Raw genomic sequence first — 15,490 nt, forward strand, 5'->3', positions numbered from 1 at the left:
GCAGTCCCCTATTGCTGCCAGTCAGATGTGATTGAATTTTTTATTTTTCCTATTTATTTTTATATTAATCTCCTGTTTCTCATATACATTTTCTCCTCTCTCTCTTCCCTCCCCTTCCTCCCCCTCTCACAACTCTCTCCCCCTCCACTCCAAACTCAAATTAACCATAGATATATAAATTATTATTGTTTCCATTCCATTATTGCCATACTTCCCTTATGGCTCCAACCCACACAGCAAAACTGCGGGTGTTAATTTTTCAGTGTTGGTGTTAATCAACAGGGTGCAGTGTTATTTTAACACTGAATTGATCATAATGTACACCAGGAGAGTTTTTTGATGAAAGTGTTGGTGTAGATTTTCGTCGTTAGGGGATTCTCACACCGTGAGTGTTGATTTGACCACACCCCCACATTTCCGTCAAAGACGCGCCATCCCAGAGCTGATCCAGAACTTTTGGTAGCCATCTTTCTAACCGCTGTGGTAAGTTAAACTTGGTTAGGGTTAATGTTGTGCGGTTGATAAACGCTTAAATAATTTGACAAAACGTAGTTTGTTTGCTTTTGTATGGATATATGCTGTCTGTTACTTTCTAATCCCATTAAAAATAGATTTTTGTCGAACTGGCGATTGCTAGCATAAACTTGGTAAAGATCGCCGGCCTAGATAATTTTCCCTCCGGCTGTCGAGAGTATAATATCAGTAATATCTGCGACAATTTTTTTTATTAAATGTGCTTGTCTTTCTTTTTACTCGCAAACATCGAAAATAGAAGTTTCACTTTGCTGACGAATAAACTGAGGAGAGCCGGAGAGGGTGGGCACTGGGCACAGTCGAGGAAGGAGAGGACAGGTGAGTTTTCGCTATCACTCATAAGGAGAAGTTAATAATACCTAGTATCTTGTTGAAATTAAGGGAGTAGTATATGTAGATAGATTTATGCTTAGTCATAGCCGCAACAAACTCCGGTAGTTGTTATCTCAATGCCGGAGTTACACAGTGCAGTTGGCCCGCTGCGGCCACGATACTGCCAGCCTTCACCAATGCGCACTGCACGCGGTGCGGTATGAGATAACCCGACGGCGTGTATCCGTGAACTACGCTCGTAGAAACTAAGTAACTGCAATAAAACGGCACAGATATTTTTGTATATGCTCTGTAGCTCGCTAGCTCAGCAGCAGCTTACAGCATGTTGGCTAACTCTTACAAACAAGCTTAACAAAAAGCTGTCTGTATGTCCTTTCTGTTTAGCTTAGTTTGGCTGTATAGCGCTGTTGACTATCAGCCCCCTCCATTTAGCAGCGCACAGACAGGCTCACAGGAGGACAGATAAGAGGAGAGGAGGAATAATCATGTTCTTCATTCTTAACTTCAGTCCTCCCTTTTCAAACCAACTATTTTGTCTTGTTTAATCATGTGCATGCTGTTTTATGCTTTTTAGAATGTGTTTTATTTATTTATATATAAATGCCATTCTTTCCTTTGAAGGTGGAGACATGCTGGTTCCTGTCGAATATAAGGGGGTGAGCAAATGGGTCAGGGTACCAAAGCTGGAGGAGGTCTTCAGTTTCTCTGATTTTTTACAAGGAGGTAACTAAAGTGTCAAGCTTTATCCATGTCTTCTGGTTTTACAATGTTGTATGTGTAACTTACTTGGAAGTTATGCTATAATCCAAATTGTCTTTTGTTTTAGTGCTGGCAGAATTCAATTTGCCAGTTTTTACTGCTTTGATGCTCAAGGATTCTGCAGGAGTTGAAGTGGATTCTGACATCTTTGATGAGCTTTTGAAGTCATCTCAGGTGTCCTTCAAGGCCTTCACTGAAGATTGCAATGGTAAGAAAATGCAACCTTATATTTCTCATAACTATTTTAAATGTAATAATTTATATCCAAAATAGTTATATTGTCAAACTTTAAAATATAATGTGTGTGTGTGTGTGTGTGTGTGTGTGTGTGTGTGTGTGTGTGTGTGTGTGTGTGTGTGTGTGTGTGTGTGTAGACAACAGTGTTGGAGAGTCTTCAGAGGGCTCATCCTTATCTGATTGGTCACCATCACGTGCATCCCATGGGGCATCTTCAAGCTCAGACTCAACAATTATAGCTCGAAGAAAACGGCTGATTGAAGGACCCCCTGACAGCAGCAGTGCTCGTGATGTAAGTGACTGTTTAAACTAAGGTCTGAAGCTGCAGATAATAAATGAAAAAAAACATCTCTGCAAAAGGGGCAACACGCCAGAGAAGAAATGTATTGGTCTAACCCCATGCCAGGGGACTACAGATGAAAAATAGCCTTTTGGCTAATTCTGGCATTTTTAACCCATGTATGATGTGTTTTATTAATTTGCACTGCCCCCTTCTTAAATAAACTGAATTGAATTCCAAAATGTTCTTGTCGTCTACCTGAAATGTTTGAATGCTAGGCAATTGTTGTTTCAGATTGTCAATGTAGCCCTGCATTCAAAGCCGGACGGTGACCAAATAATCACAGAATACGAGAAAACAAAGAGTCTGTCGGATGGTACAAGAAGAAGGATGATCAACATACTTGTGGCTGACATGGTAGAGAGCCATGGGTAAGTATTGCACACTTATAAACACATATTGATTTGACTAATGTTCATAATATAATGTTTTACAATTTCTGTGTTCAATTCAAATATATATTTTTCTATCATGATTACAGTAATAATAATGAATCCAATTAATATTGAAAACAGCACAACAAAAGCAAAATGTACAGAGCACATTCTCAGTCTTTGTGCTGCATAATCCAAGTCTTATGGTACGGCCACACCAAACGCGTTACTTGCGTTGGATAACGCGTGTAACGCGCCTAACTTAACGCTGGATCATTGTGTGTAACAAAAATGGTCAAACGTAGGCCCGCTAAAAGTTAAATTTTTTGAACTCGCGTGTCGGTGCGTTGGGCGCGTTGCGTCAACGTGTGCATTACACACTGTAATGCACCTAATGCGCCGCTTCAACGCGTGTAACGCGTCTACGTGCCTAAACCAATGGTTCCCTATGCAAAAATGCTGATTTTCGACGCCCCTAACGCGAGTAACGTGTTTGGTGTGGCCTGTACCATTAGATATGCAGCCATAGTTTCACTGTCCCTTACATGTTTTACACTGTTTTCCCTTTATGTTTTTTTTATATTTCAAAATAAACCATTACGGGAATAGTCACCTTTTTTATTTAAACAAAATTCTAGCACAGCCTGCAATTAAACCTTTCTTCAGCCACTTGATTTATGGGTGAAGTCACCCATCACTTTAGTAATTCATCTTTTTGCAGGAGGATCCCTCCAGTAAATATCCGCAGTACGTACGCACTTGGCATTACAACCTTGGTCCCAAATTTGAAGGACCCGGATTCAAAGAATGGTTATGTAAGTATTGATATAAATATACATCCATGCTGCAGTGCTTCAATGCATTGAATTAAAAGCATGACACAGCCCTGTTCAGGATCATTCCTTGTTCTAAACCGGCTAATGGATTATTTTTTTGCAATGTGATCTAAAGGAGCATTTCTATGATCACCAGAGTGGTTCTGGTTACCTGGCATGGAGGCTGAAAACTGTGCAGCGCAACTCTGCTCAAGAGATCAAGAAATCAAGGTCCAGCTTTCAGGATGGCCCTAAGACTCATCGCAGCATGCATTCACCTGTGAGACAGTTGTCAGGTGATGAATGCAATGAAGCTATATCAGTGATGAGGCACTCAAGTGACACAACCCTCGTCCAAGAAAAAAATGAAGGCAACATTTCGGAAAAGACAAAAGGTTGTTCAAGACCCAGCCACAGCTTCCACTGTCCTAGACCTTTTTCCGAGATTCCTCGACACACCAGGCTTGGTAAGAAATAATGACTGGTTGACAGCTTTGTTCTGTCTTTATTTGTTTGCCCTCTAATGTATTTTTTCATGTCATATTTTGTATTTAAGATCGACCACGACTTCAATATGCTCTTTGGTAATGAAGTGACTGGTAAATTCCTCGCTAAATGGCCAACATTCTTCAAACCTAAGATCATTGCGGAGTGCAAAAATCTTCCTCGAAGTGTGCACGTGGATGACCTCCTTTTGTCTGCCCAACAGAAGTCTGATGATGATGATGGTGGTAAGTGTAAATGAGAGACTTAAGACTACGCATGCCTCTAGGGCATTTACTGTATTCCATGCATCAAAAATAATTTAGAGCCAGATTTTTTTTTTTAAATCTGCTGGCTTTCACTCCAGGGAAAGTGTTTAAGGCAACACTAAGAGGTTTTTGAACATGGCTTTGTGTCATATAAACAAATATATGTGATCCAGTTTTTGTTTTCTTTTGTCTTTATTGTGCAATACTATTTTTACATTCAAATGACATCACTGCAGCACAAATATACTTCCTTTCATTTAACATTAACAATCAACAAAGCTATCTAGAGCCAATTCATAGTCTCTGTAATTGAACATTGAGAAGACATTGGTAAAGTCATTCAGGTAACTGAAATGGTGTTTTCTTTTTCATTTTTTTCTGTAGTATGGGACTGTGAGGTTGCCGCCATTTGCCTGTTGCTTCACCTGTTGCCTCCAACATCCAAGGGCAAGAAGTCTGCAAAGATCAGCGCAACGGATGCTACTGTCCGCCTGGTGAAGTTCCTTAAGGTCTGTTCTTACAATTGTGTTTAAAGTATTTTAGTAGTATTGGGTTCTCAAGAGCTGATAGTCATTTTGTGACATGGGGTGCAGCAGATTTCTTCTTTCGGAAAAAATAAGGTTTCTAACAAGTGCAGCTTTGTCCTAATTTTAAATGAATTGCTCGTGAGATGAAAAAGAATTTTGCTCCTCTAGTCATTGAAGATTGTATCCTTATTCTAGGAAACAGTCCTGGCATTCCACACCAAATCCCGACATTTTATTCCATGGAATTCATTCTCTCCCTCTCTCTTAGGTGGGGAGAAGCATGGAGACCTTCCTGAAGGAAACTGGCCCTGCTCAGCCCTTTCTCCTGTGTGTTGGAGAACGAAAAAACAGCATCCAGAATTTCTACATCATCCTGGACCAAAAGGCCATTCCCTCCAAGACGCAGACTGGAGTTGCTGCCTTTGACGAGCTCTTCAAGGCACATTTTGCTTTTGCTGTGTCCTATGATGAGGCGCTGTGCAACTTCTACACCTTCATCCAGACAACCGTGTATGGCATTGACGTTGGCAGTGTGAAGGAGACCCCTCGGGTGAAGGAAATTCGAGTAAGACTTCTTCACAGTTCATTTTGAAGAGGAACTCATTTCTGAATTGAAATGTTTACATGTTACATTTGCAAGGTACAGCACAGAAATTGTTCATTGTTATGTCAACATTTGAAGTTCCAGCATGGATTGTACCCAGGAAGGTCTTTGCGTTTGCGTTGTGGAGAGGCTGGTTGTTCATTTGTTTTTTGCACATTCTTCGGTTACCAGCGGCACTTATCTCGAGCACATAAGGATGGTGGTGATTCAGATTCCGTCAGTGATGTTGAGTTTGTTCCTGCAACTAATGTTGGAGCTCCTGTTTCACAACAAGTTAATGTAGATCCTCCTGCGACTGTCACTACACACATTCCAATGGATAAAACGAAAATACTAGACATGTGCAGCTCTGTTATTGCTCAACTGCAATCCTCAGGAGTTTCTGAAAGTATGGTGCAGGGTTTAGTTGGTTCAATGGAGGAACTGGTCGATGACATCCATGCCCATGCAAAAGAAACTGTTGTTGAATGTTTGTCATCTGAAGCATCCGGAGACACATTGAAAAAAGTTCAGGGTTGTTTTGGTCAGCTTGAAAATCCATTTTCATCTCTTAACACAGAATCTAAACGAAAGAAGCACTTAGAAGAAAAATGGAAAATAGTGGAACCAGTGGAGTATATTCTTGGTGTGCGTTTTGATACACGCAGAGATAGAACAACAGGAACATATAGGCAAGTTCCTGTAAACGACAAGTTCATGTATGTACCCATCATGGGGTCTCTTTCATCTATGTTTAGGAACAGGGAACTTTCTAACAGTTTCCAAAAAACTAAACCACACCAGGAGGGTTTTTACAGAGATGTAAATGATGGCTCATACTTCAGGAACCATATTTTATTCTCAACAAGAAAATGCTTTGCAGATACAGCTCTACTACGATGATTTTGAAACTGCTAATCCATTAGGCTCAAAAAAGGGAATTCACAAACTTGGCTGCATTTATTTTATTTTGAGAAATCTTTCCCCGAAGCTTAATTCTGTGTTGATGGACATACATCTTGTTGCCCTCTTTCACTCAGAGGATTTAAAGAAATATGGGTTTGATCCCATTCTAAAGCCACTTCTCAATGATTTAGAGATTTTAGAGGCTGATCGAATGCAGGTGCCCTTTCAATCCACACCTTGGAAAGGTTCAGTTTTTCAGGTTACAGGTGACAACTTGGCTTTACATGGCCTTTTTGGTTTTGTCGAATCGTTTAGTGCAAAGTACTGTTGTCGCTTTTGTTTAACTGAAAAGGGAGAGATGCAATCAGTTTTCAGTGAAGATCATCCAGGTTTAACTACGTTCTAAAGCCCTTCATTCAGAACACTGTGCTGCCGTTCAACAAAATCCAGCTTTGGCCTCAACATTTGGTGTGAAAAAAGCATGTCCTCTCAATTCCCTCCAGCTGTTCCATACGTCAGACAACTACGCAGTAGATATAATGCACGATCTACTGGAAGGAGTGGTGCAGTACGAGTTAAAGCTGGTGTTTCAGTACTTGATAAAGAACTCAATAAGCTCATTAAGCTCATTGTCAGAAAGAGTCATGAGCTTTAACTATGGATTTACACAGAGAAAAAACAGGCCAAGTGGGGTAAAACTGGACGATGATAGCAACAATCTTGGCCTTAGTGCTGTTCAGTCATGGTGCCTCTTGCGCAATACCCCATTGATGTTTGGAGATTTAGTTAAGAGGAATGATAGCTGCTGGAACTTGCTGCTCTTCTTAATACAAATCGTCAACATTGTATTTTCACCAATTGTTACCCATGGTATGACTTGCTATTTGAAACATCTGATTTTCGATCATCACAAGCTTTTTAAATCTGTCTTTCCAGAGCGAAATCTGCTTCCAAAGCACCACCACATGATACATTACCCAAGGTGTATTAGAAAGATTGGGCCACTATTACACATGTGGTGCATGAGGTTCGAAGGCAAGCACAACTTTTTCAAAAGGTCTGTGAAGAACTTTAAAAACATCACAAAAACACTGGCAAAGAGACATCAGAATCAGTTGGCTTTTCATTTTCAAGGTTTTTATTTTAAAAGATTCCAATTTGGCCCCATTACAGAAGTCTTGGTCAGCAGTTTGGAGGGCAGTGAGGCGCTGAATGAAACTTTCAATTTGTCTTGTGTTTCCACAACTACCTGGGTCAAAAGCTATGGCACAGAGTATCAGCCTGGGATGTATGTATGTTCTGGTGTTGAAAATGAGATGCCGTTGTTCAACAGGATTGTCAGTGTTATTGTAAGAGATGACAGCGCTTATCTTCTAACTTGTACTGTCTCAACAATGTATTTTGATGAGCACTTAAATGCATTTAGAATTGAGGAGAAAAACAATGTCTTTACACTGATGTGTGTAGATGATCTGCTGTACTACAGGCCGTATGACAGGCAATTATCAAATTACACTGACGACCAAATGTTTATTGTCCCATACTCTGTTTTCGTGTGACTCCATGCTGTACTTTTTTAAGAATGTTTTGCATTTGTGCTGTACCTGCCTTTAATACACTATTTTGTGAAATTATTTTTTTCTTCTTGTATTGTCTTTTGTATTGTGGTTTTGGCTGGGGGGGGGGGGCGTCCACAACATTCTACACCCTCAGTGTTATTTTTTTACACCTGTAAGTGTTGATAAATTGGAGTCCAGTGTAGTTTCTAGTGTAATATTAACACTGCTCAGCGTTGATTCTATAACACTGAGCCTAGTGTAGAGTATTATTAACACTACTCAGTGTTGGCCAGTGTTTATTTTCAACTCGATTTAACTCTGTGTGAGTGTAAAATCATTAACACTTTCAAAAGTGTCACTTTAACACCGAAAAGACTGGATGCATATGCACACTTTCTAAGTGTTAAAATTGACAGTCACAGAGTTGATTTAACACTAGCGATTTTGCTGTGAGGAAGTTGTACAGGACGTTATCGTCTTCTCCCCCACACACCCCTTTCCTCCACCCAGGCTTCAGTCGAGTTTAACCGCAATGCTACAATTTAAGTTTTTTCTGCAGGCGTGTGTGTGTGTGTGTGTGTGTCTGTGTCTGTGGCTGTGTGTCTGTGTGTGTGTAAAGGAAGAGGTTGCATGGAATAATTTGACATTCTCTCCAAAAAAACAACATCTTATATTCGACGTAGAGAATGACTTCCTTCATTCACAGAACAAATGGATCTGCCTCAGAAACCTGCGGTTTCAGATTATAAAGGTGAATATATATACAGTGGGGCAAAAAAGTATTTAGTCAGCCACCAATTGTGCAAGTTCTCCCACTTAAGACGAGAGAGGCCTGTAATTTTCATCATAGGTAAACCTCAGCTATGAGAGACAAAATGAAAAAAAAAAAATCCAGAAAATCACTGTCTGATTTTTTAAGAATTTATTTGCAAATTATGGTGGAAAATAAGTATTTGGTCACCTACAAACCAGCAAGATTTCTGGCTGTCACAGACCTGTAACTTCTTTAAGAGGCTCCTCTGTCCTCCACTTGTTACCTGTATTAATGGCACCTGTTTGAACTCCTTATCAGTATAAAAGACACCTGTCCACAACCTCAAACAGTCACACTCCAAACTCCACTATGACCAAGACCAAAGAGCTGTCAAAGGACACCAGAAACACAATTGTAGACCTGCACCAGGCTGGGAAGTCTGAATCTGCAATAGGTAAGCAGCTTGGTGTGAAGAAATCAACTGTGGGAGCAATTATTAGGAAATGGAATACATACAAGACCACTGATAATCTCCCTCGATCTGGGGCTCCACGCAAGATCTCACCCTGTGGGGTCAAAATGATCACAAGAACGGTGAACAAAAATCCCAGAACCACACGGGGGGACCTAGTGAATGACCTCCAGAGAGCTGGGACCAAAGTAACAAAGGCTACCGTCACTAACACACTACGCCGCCAGGGACTCAAATCCTGCAGTGCCAGACGTGTCCCCCTGCTAAAGCCAGTGCATGTCCGGGCCCGTTTAAAGTTTGCTAGAGAGCATTTGGATGATCCAGAACAGGATTGGGAGAATGTCATATGGTCAGATGAAACCAAAATAGAACTTTTTGGTAAAAACTCAACTCGTCGTGTTTGGAGGAGAAAGAATGCTGAGTTGCATCCAAAGAACACCATACCTACAGTGAAGCATGGGGGTGGAAACATCATGCTTTGGGGTTGTTTTTCTGCCAAGGGACCAGGACGTCTGATCCGTATGACGGAAAGAATGAATGGGGCCATGTATCGTGAGATTTTGAGTGAAAACCTCCTTCCATCAGCAAGGGCACTGAAGATGAAACGTGGCTGGGTCTTTCAGCATGACAATGACCCCAAACACCCCGCCCGAGCAACGAAGGATTGGCTTCGTAAGAAGCATTTCAAGGTCCTGGAGTGGCCTAGCCAGTCTCCAGATCTCAACCCCATAGAAAATCTTTGGAGGGAGTTGAAAGTCTGTGTGGCCCAAAAACATCACTGCTCTAGAGGAGATCTGCATGGAGGAATGGGCCAAAATACCAGCAGCAGTGTGTGAAAACCTTGTAAAGACTTACAGAAAACGTTTGACCTCTGTCATTGCCAACAAAGGGCATGTAATAAAGTAATGAGATGACCTTTTGTTATTGACCAAATACTTATTTTCCACCATAATTTGCAAATAAATTCTTTAAAAATCAGACAATGTGATTTTCTAGATTTTTTTTTTTCATTTTGTCTCTCATAGCTGAGGTATACCTATGGTGAAAAATACAGGCCTCTCTCATCTTTTTAAGTGAGAGAACTTGCACAATTGGAGGCTGACTAAATACTTTTTTGCCCCACTGTATATATATATCAGTGGCGGCTGGTGGTTTTTAAAGTGAGGGAGGAAGGACTGCGCGCTTGGTTGCCATTGGCCTGCTTGCACTGTTGGTGTATGGTGGCATAAGAATGTGGACCTACAACTGTTTAACAGTTTTGAAATAATAAATACAGGCATTATAGGTTATAGGCCTATGCGGCGCTCGTAAAGTCCGAACAATGCGCCTACAGTCGCTCTTAAAGGTTTGGATACGATTCAACAAGACTAAATCTGTACCCTATTCCAATTACAATAAGTAGCCAACTTATCGGACAACAATAATCAAACAAAGGCAGTAGGCTAAACGTGGGCATTAAACTGTATAACTGTTTTGAAAAAAAGGGGGGGAAAAGGCCGACATATAATGCCTATAGGCTGCAGCCGGCGCGCGGAAAAGGCTCGCAACAAAAAGATGAGCCACCCATTTACCAACAATTGCATGAACTAGTCTATCTAAAAGCAATACCTTATTGAACATATACAAGGCTGAACTTGTTGCTAAAATATCACAGTTTTGGCAAAATGTAACGACTCCAAGAGGCACCAAGCCGAAAGAATAGCGGAGCGAGAGACAACACATTTAGAAAAAAAAGAGCGACTCACATACGGTGGTGACTGTCCCTACTGTCTCATAGCATACAGTAACTCCAGCCTACATATTTTTGTTTAGGAATATAAGCATGTTAACATGCTCGGGGGTCTGACGCGAACGCAGCCTTGTAACTGTCAGTCCAGCAGCAGAAAACACCCGCACTGACGGGACCGAAGTTGCGGGGATGCAGAGGTATTGTCGCGCTAACTTTGACAGCCTGGGGAACCGTCTTCAATTCACTTTCCACCAGTCGGCAGGGTGGTATTTCTCCCACATAGTGATATTCAGTTAAATGCTTCAAGACTCACAGTATGCAACACAACGTCCTTTTGATCGATAACAATATAAATTGATCGACGCATTTCTTAACGATCAATTATCGAGCATCGATTAATTATGCCCATCCCTAATACCTATGGTGAAAAATACAGGCCTCTCTCATCTTTTTAAGTGAGAGAACTTGCACAATTGGAGGCTGACTAAATACTTTTTTGCCCCACTGTATATATATATCAGTGGCGGCTGGTGGTTTTTAAAGTGAGGGAGGAAGGACTGCGCGCTTGGTTGCCATTGGCCTGCTTGCACTGTTGGTGTATGGTGGCATAAGAATGTGAGACTCAAATTGTTTCAGGGTGTTTTGGTGAACTACTAGCAATCGACTGTATTGCTGGCCCTGTTTGCTAATGAATAATGGCAAATCTCCAACGTGGGCTGTTCATGGTTTCACTGATGTGAACAATCTTGATCGGGTGGAATTACTGTGATGCCACTGGTGGCTTTGTATCAATTTTACTCACATAACTATCCCTCCCTACTATTTTGTAGTTCATCAAAACACCCTGAAACAACTTGAGTCTCACATTCTTATGCCACCATACACCAACAGTGCAAGCAGGCCAATGGAAACCAAGCACGCAGTCCTTCCTCCCTTCATTTAAAAACCAGCAGCTGCCACTGATATATATATATATATATATATATTTGACACACATATTCAATATATATCAAAATGATGATTCTACTATATTCATCAGCGGAAAGCACAACTTTTGGGGCAGACAGAATCTTTGTCCAAATGAGTCCTCAAAATCTGTATTCCACCAAGTCTATTGTATGATTGGTCAGACAAGCAAGGTAAGACTCTGATTGGCTAGGCATGAACCAATCAGGAGGGCTGCTGCAACAGCCGCTCAAGACCTTCCCTTGTGGTCCTCTTCTCTGGACGCCATGCTTTTGGTGTTCATGTATTCATTCTGGTTCAATTCGTCTTTATTTATCCGGACCTGAAATACAGAACATCACCTGACTTGTAACTTCATTGCCACCCTTCATCATCGTCAGGCTCTTCACCATGTTCTCAAGCAGTTGGTATCATTTATATGAAAGGTAACAGTGACAGATTACAGACAGCAACTGGTCATCCATTCCGATAACATAATACAATTTTTCAACTTCGTACCCACAGATTATATCCAATCGGATCAATACTTAAAATAAAAAAAGTATTTTTTACATGAAAACCTTTTTTTATATATATGACACAAAATTGGAACCTTACTCTGCCCTGCCATAGCAAGGTCCTGATACCGTACGCAAAAGTCAAACTAGGCCGATGAGGTCCAGTGCCTTGTTAAAGAGTTGGTGGACTAGGCGTAAGACAGATGCTTCTTTGTCGTTTTTATTTGGTGATCTATTATTTGGTGATCCATCAATATTGACCGACAAGCAGAGTCCAAAGCATACCTCTCTTAAATTGTTATTGTGTTTTTGACCCTTACTTACGTAAACAAACCAACAAGCCTGGGTATTTGTTCAAATGTTGTGGGTTACGTGCGATATCCTGTTTCCTGTCCTACTTTCTTTTCGAGCCGCTTTGCATCGACTTTCGACCAAATGTGTGTGCGTGTGTGCTTGTCGGTTCATTTGCTGGAAAAATACAAAGGCAGACCAACAACCAAATACCAAAAATCCACATGTCCGTGTGTGTTAGAGAGAGTGAGTGAGTGAGTGAGTAAGTGAGTGTGTGAGTGCGTGCATGCATGCGTGTCTGTGGGTTTGAGTGCCTGCGAGTCACATGATGTAGATGCCAGACTGCGACTCACAATTTTGACCGAGGCCAAGATGGTGACGAACAGGGCGTACACCCCCAGTACCGCTGTTGCCCCGATCCAGATCAATAGACCCTCAGTGGGCCAGGAGCCCGGGGGGCCACAGAGGCCCACAGGGGCCTCGCACTGGTGTCCTGAGCATAAAGAGAAACACAATCCACACACTTGTGTGTTGTATGCATGTATGTATGAAAACATACATACATGCATACAAACCAACAAGCAAAGGAGACTGTCTCCCTCGGAGACTGCTGCAAAAAGGTTCTGAGTTCAAATCCCTAACGCCTGCAGGTAGACTGCAGGCGTTAGGGATTTGAACCCAGAACCTTTTGTTTTTGTCTCTCAGCTGATGGGTTCTGGGTTCGCGCCCAAATGCCTACAGTCTACCTACAGGCAAACTTCATCAAGTTCCCTCTAACATGCTCCTAAACATCCTCAACATTGTACATTTTTTAAATTTTTGATATAAAAATTGAGACTGCGCCCTGCTAAGTTTCTGGCCATCGAGGCCACGCTTGCCTGAATACCTCATGGAATCAATCTTGCCTGTGAATCACATGTGTTTCTAGACATGTTTCTGGAGATGATTCACTTTTCAAAATCTCGCTCTCTCCTACTCTTTCCTATTTCCTCTCGCTTTAGAACACTTCAGAACACTACGACCGTACGACTCGACAACAAAAATGGCTGCGCCCGTGAAGAGATTTATTTTCTTTGTATTTGTACCACGTTGGTCATTTTGATATCGTTTCTAAATGCTCTTACACACTTGATAGCATTGCTACTTTATTCTGATCAACAATTAATGCAATGCACGGTCTTTCTGTGCGTGCAATACAATGTAAAGTTGTGTTGTTTGTTTTCGAGCTGGTTTGCTAAAGAGGCTAATGTAGCTAACAATAACAATGACTAGCCAATGACAAACGGGAACGCTATAAGTGCTGCACACAGGAAATGACGTCTCATTCTCGCTAGAGCAGGTCGTACGTACCGGCGTGCCATACAAATGGATTACACCATCAGCACCTTCCACTGATTCAACCCCCCCCCCCCGTGTGAGTGTAGGCCTACCTTCCAGGCGGAGGTCCACTGTAGACGTGTTGCAGAGGGTCAACACGGGGGCGGGGTAGGTGACCTTGGCGTTGCACCGATACAGGCCGCTGTCCTCCGCGGTGACGCCGACGAGCGCGAACCGCGCCCACCCGTCCGACGCCGTCTTGTTTAAGTGCATCTTGAACATCAGGAAAATTAGGACCACTAGGTACACCAAGTCTTTTGTGCCTAGAGCAATTAGACTTTACAACGATAGACTTAAAAAACTCATAGGCATTTTAAACAATGAGCACACTGTACATATCACTGAACTATTTTATTTACTCATACATGCTTGTCATGTTTTCTATGTTCTTACTGCTCTGTCTGTTTTGTCCTTGTTTTCCTTTTAATGTTTTGTATTTATGATTTAATGCTATACAGTACGCTGTGCAACAATGGCGCGTGTAATGGTGACCACATGAATTTCCTACTTGGATAATAAAGTTCACCCTGACCTTGACATTGATCTCCGTCCATCTCTTTGGCATCGTCACGTTTTTCTCCAGCCCGGCTTCAAGCTCCGAGCGATTAAATTTCGCTCCGTCGAAGTCGTAGGACGCCGCCTCTCCTGACCGGTCGAGCTGGAAGCTCACTTCGGCGCTGTCGGGCACCGATGGATTCGGGCACGGCACGAAGACGAGGCTGCCGGCCGGAACGCATCGGACCACGACACCTGCGTCGCGATATAGGGGTCAAAGGTTATGCTTTTACTTGTCAAGTGTCTTATTGACGGTGTGATTATTAAACAAGTAGGTAGCGTGCGATAAGCGAGTTGACCACAGAAGTTGGATTTGGTGGCAGTGCTTGACAATCGCCCACAAGCAAACAGAAGTGAATTGAAATAAAATAAGTGAAAATCTTGGGGTGGCCCATTGGAAAGGACATACATTGGAATTGAAATATAGATGATATGCTGCAGTGTTGTTAGTACGTAGATGTAGTTCATCCTTTCAAAAGCACTGAAAATCAGCATCAAGGTCTTGTGTGTTGAGAACGGCTGTGAGAATGTAATCTAGGCCTTCGATGTGTTCCAGTCACTTACAGCCGGTCCTAGCAGCCTGCTGTTAACTATTGAAGCAATGGTGACAGGATAAAAATAGACTTAACGTGATTATTATGATTTTTAATTATTAGTTATTTTATTAAACCTTTGTTTTACCAGCCAAGTCCCATTCAGACGACAAGATCTTTTTTTTTTTTTGCGGGAGCCCTTGCCCAAACAGCAGCAATACAGTTTCACAGCAACATACATTTCTAAAAGTTCAACATTAAAAGTATAAAACATTAAGTCGTAGGTGCTCAGAATAATTTGCCAAACAGACGGCTGGGGACAGGTCTAGCGAGTACAAAAATCCACATTTGATTTTCCGCCACAGACAAACAAACAAACAAACAAACAGAACTCTTCAAAATGACACAATAAATACAAACAGAAAAGGCTACTCACAGGAGCAACAGTTATCGAAGTCCCACGCACGAACGCAGCAGCAGCTTATCAACAGGACCACCGCAACCGCTGGGAACTGAACCATGCCGCTGACTGACCTCCAGTGAGGAACGCGGCGGGTCCTAGTCTGCCGCTGTCAGCCTGTCGGCCTGTTATGTCAG

General features: G+C 41.9%; 1 protein-coding gene and 1 long non-coding RNA gene across 2 annotated transcripts; one reads left to right on the forward strand and one right to left on the reverse strand.

Moving 5' to 3' along the window:
- LOC307074967 lies at positions 1-10,199 on the forward strand. Its single transcript, XR_013811826.1, has 11 exons — positions 1-483; positions 773-852; positions 1,489-1,590; positions 1,694-1,834; positions 2,001-2,155; positions 2,438-2,574; positions 3,299-3,392; positions 3,529-3,859; positions 3,949-4,123; positions 4,529-4,653; positions 4,940-10,199. It is a non-coding gene; the product is annotated as an uncharacterized lncRNA (long non-coding RNA).
- LOC307074963 (uncharacterized protein) lies at positions 10,198-15,475 on the reverse strand. The gene is made up of 5 exons (XM_079735409.1): positions 15,330-15,475; positions 14,338-14,555; positions 13,859-14,018; positions 12,782-12,921; positions 10,198-11,962 (listed from the first exon to the last, which is right to left on the reverse strand). Exons 1-5 carry the CDS (start codon positions 15,412-15,414, stop codon positions 11,870-11,872), a joined length of 696 nt encoding a protein of 231 aa, XP_079591535.1. The 5' UTR covers positions 15,415-15,475; the 3' UTR covers positions 10,198-11,869.
- Positions 15,476-15,490: the final 15 nt, after the last annotated feature.

The sequence above is a fragment of the Pollachius pollachius genome (assembly GCF_949987615.1).
Source record: "Pollachius pollachius genome assembly, chromosome: 4".
NCBI lineage: Eukaryota > Metazoa > Chordata > Actinopteri > Gadiformes > Gadidae > Pollachius > Pollachius pollachius.

Bases quoted from the DNA above. Each gene is read 5' to 3' on its own strand.
- LOC307074963 (XM_079735409.1), bottom strand. From the start codon at position 15,414: ATGGTTCAGTTCCCAGCGGTTGCGGTGGTCCTGTTGATAAGCTGCTGC. The intron at 14,556-15,329 runs GTGAGTAGCCTT...ATCGCGACGCAG, and splicing joins CTTCGATAACTGTTGCTCCT to GTGTCGTGGTCCGATGCGTT. The intron at 12,922-13,858 runs GTAGGCCTACAC...CTTTATGCTCAG, and splicing joins AGTGGACCTCCGCCTGGAAG to GACACCAGTGCGAGGCCCCT.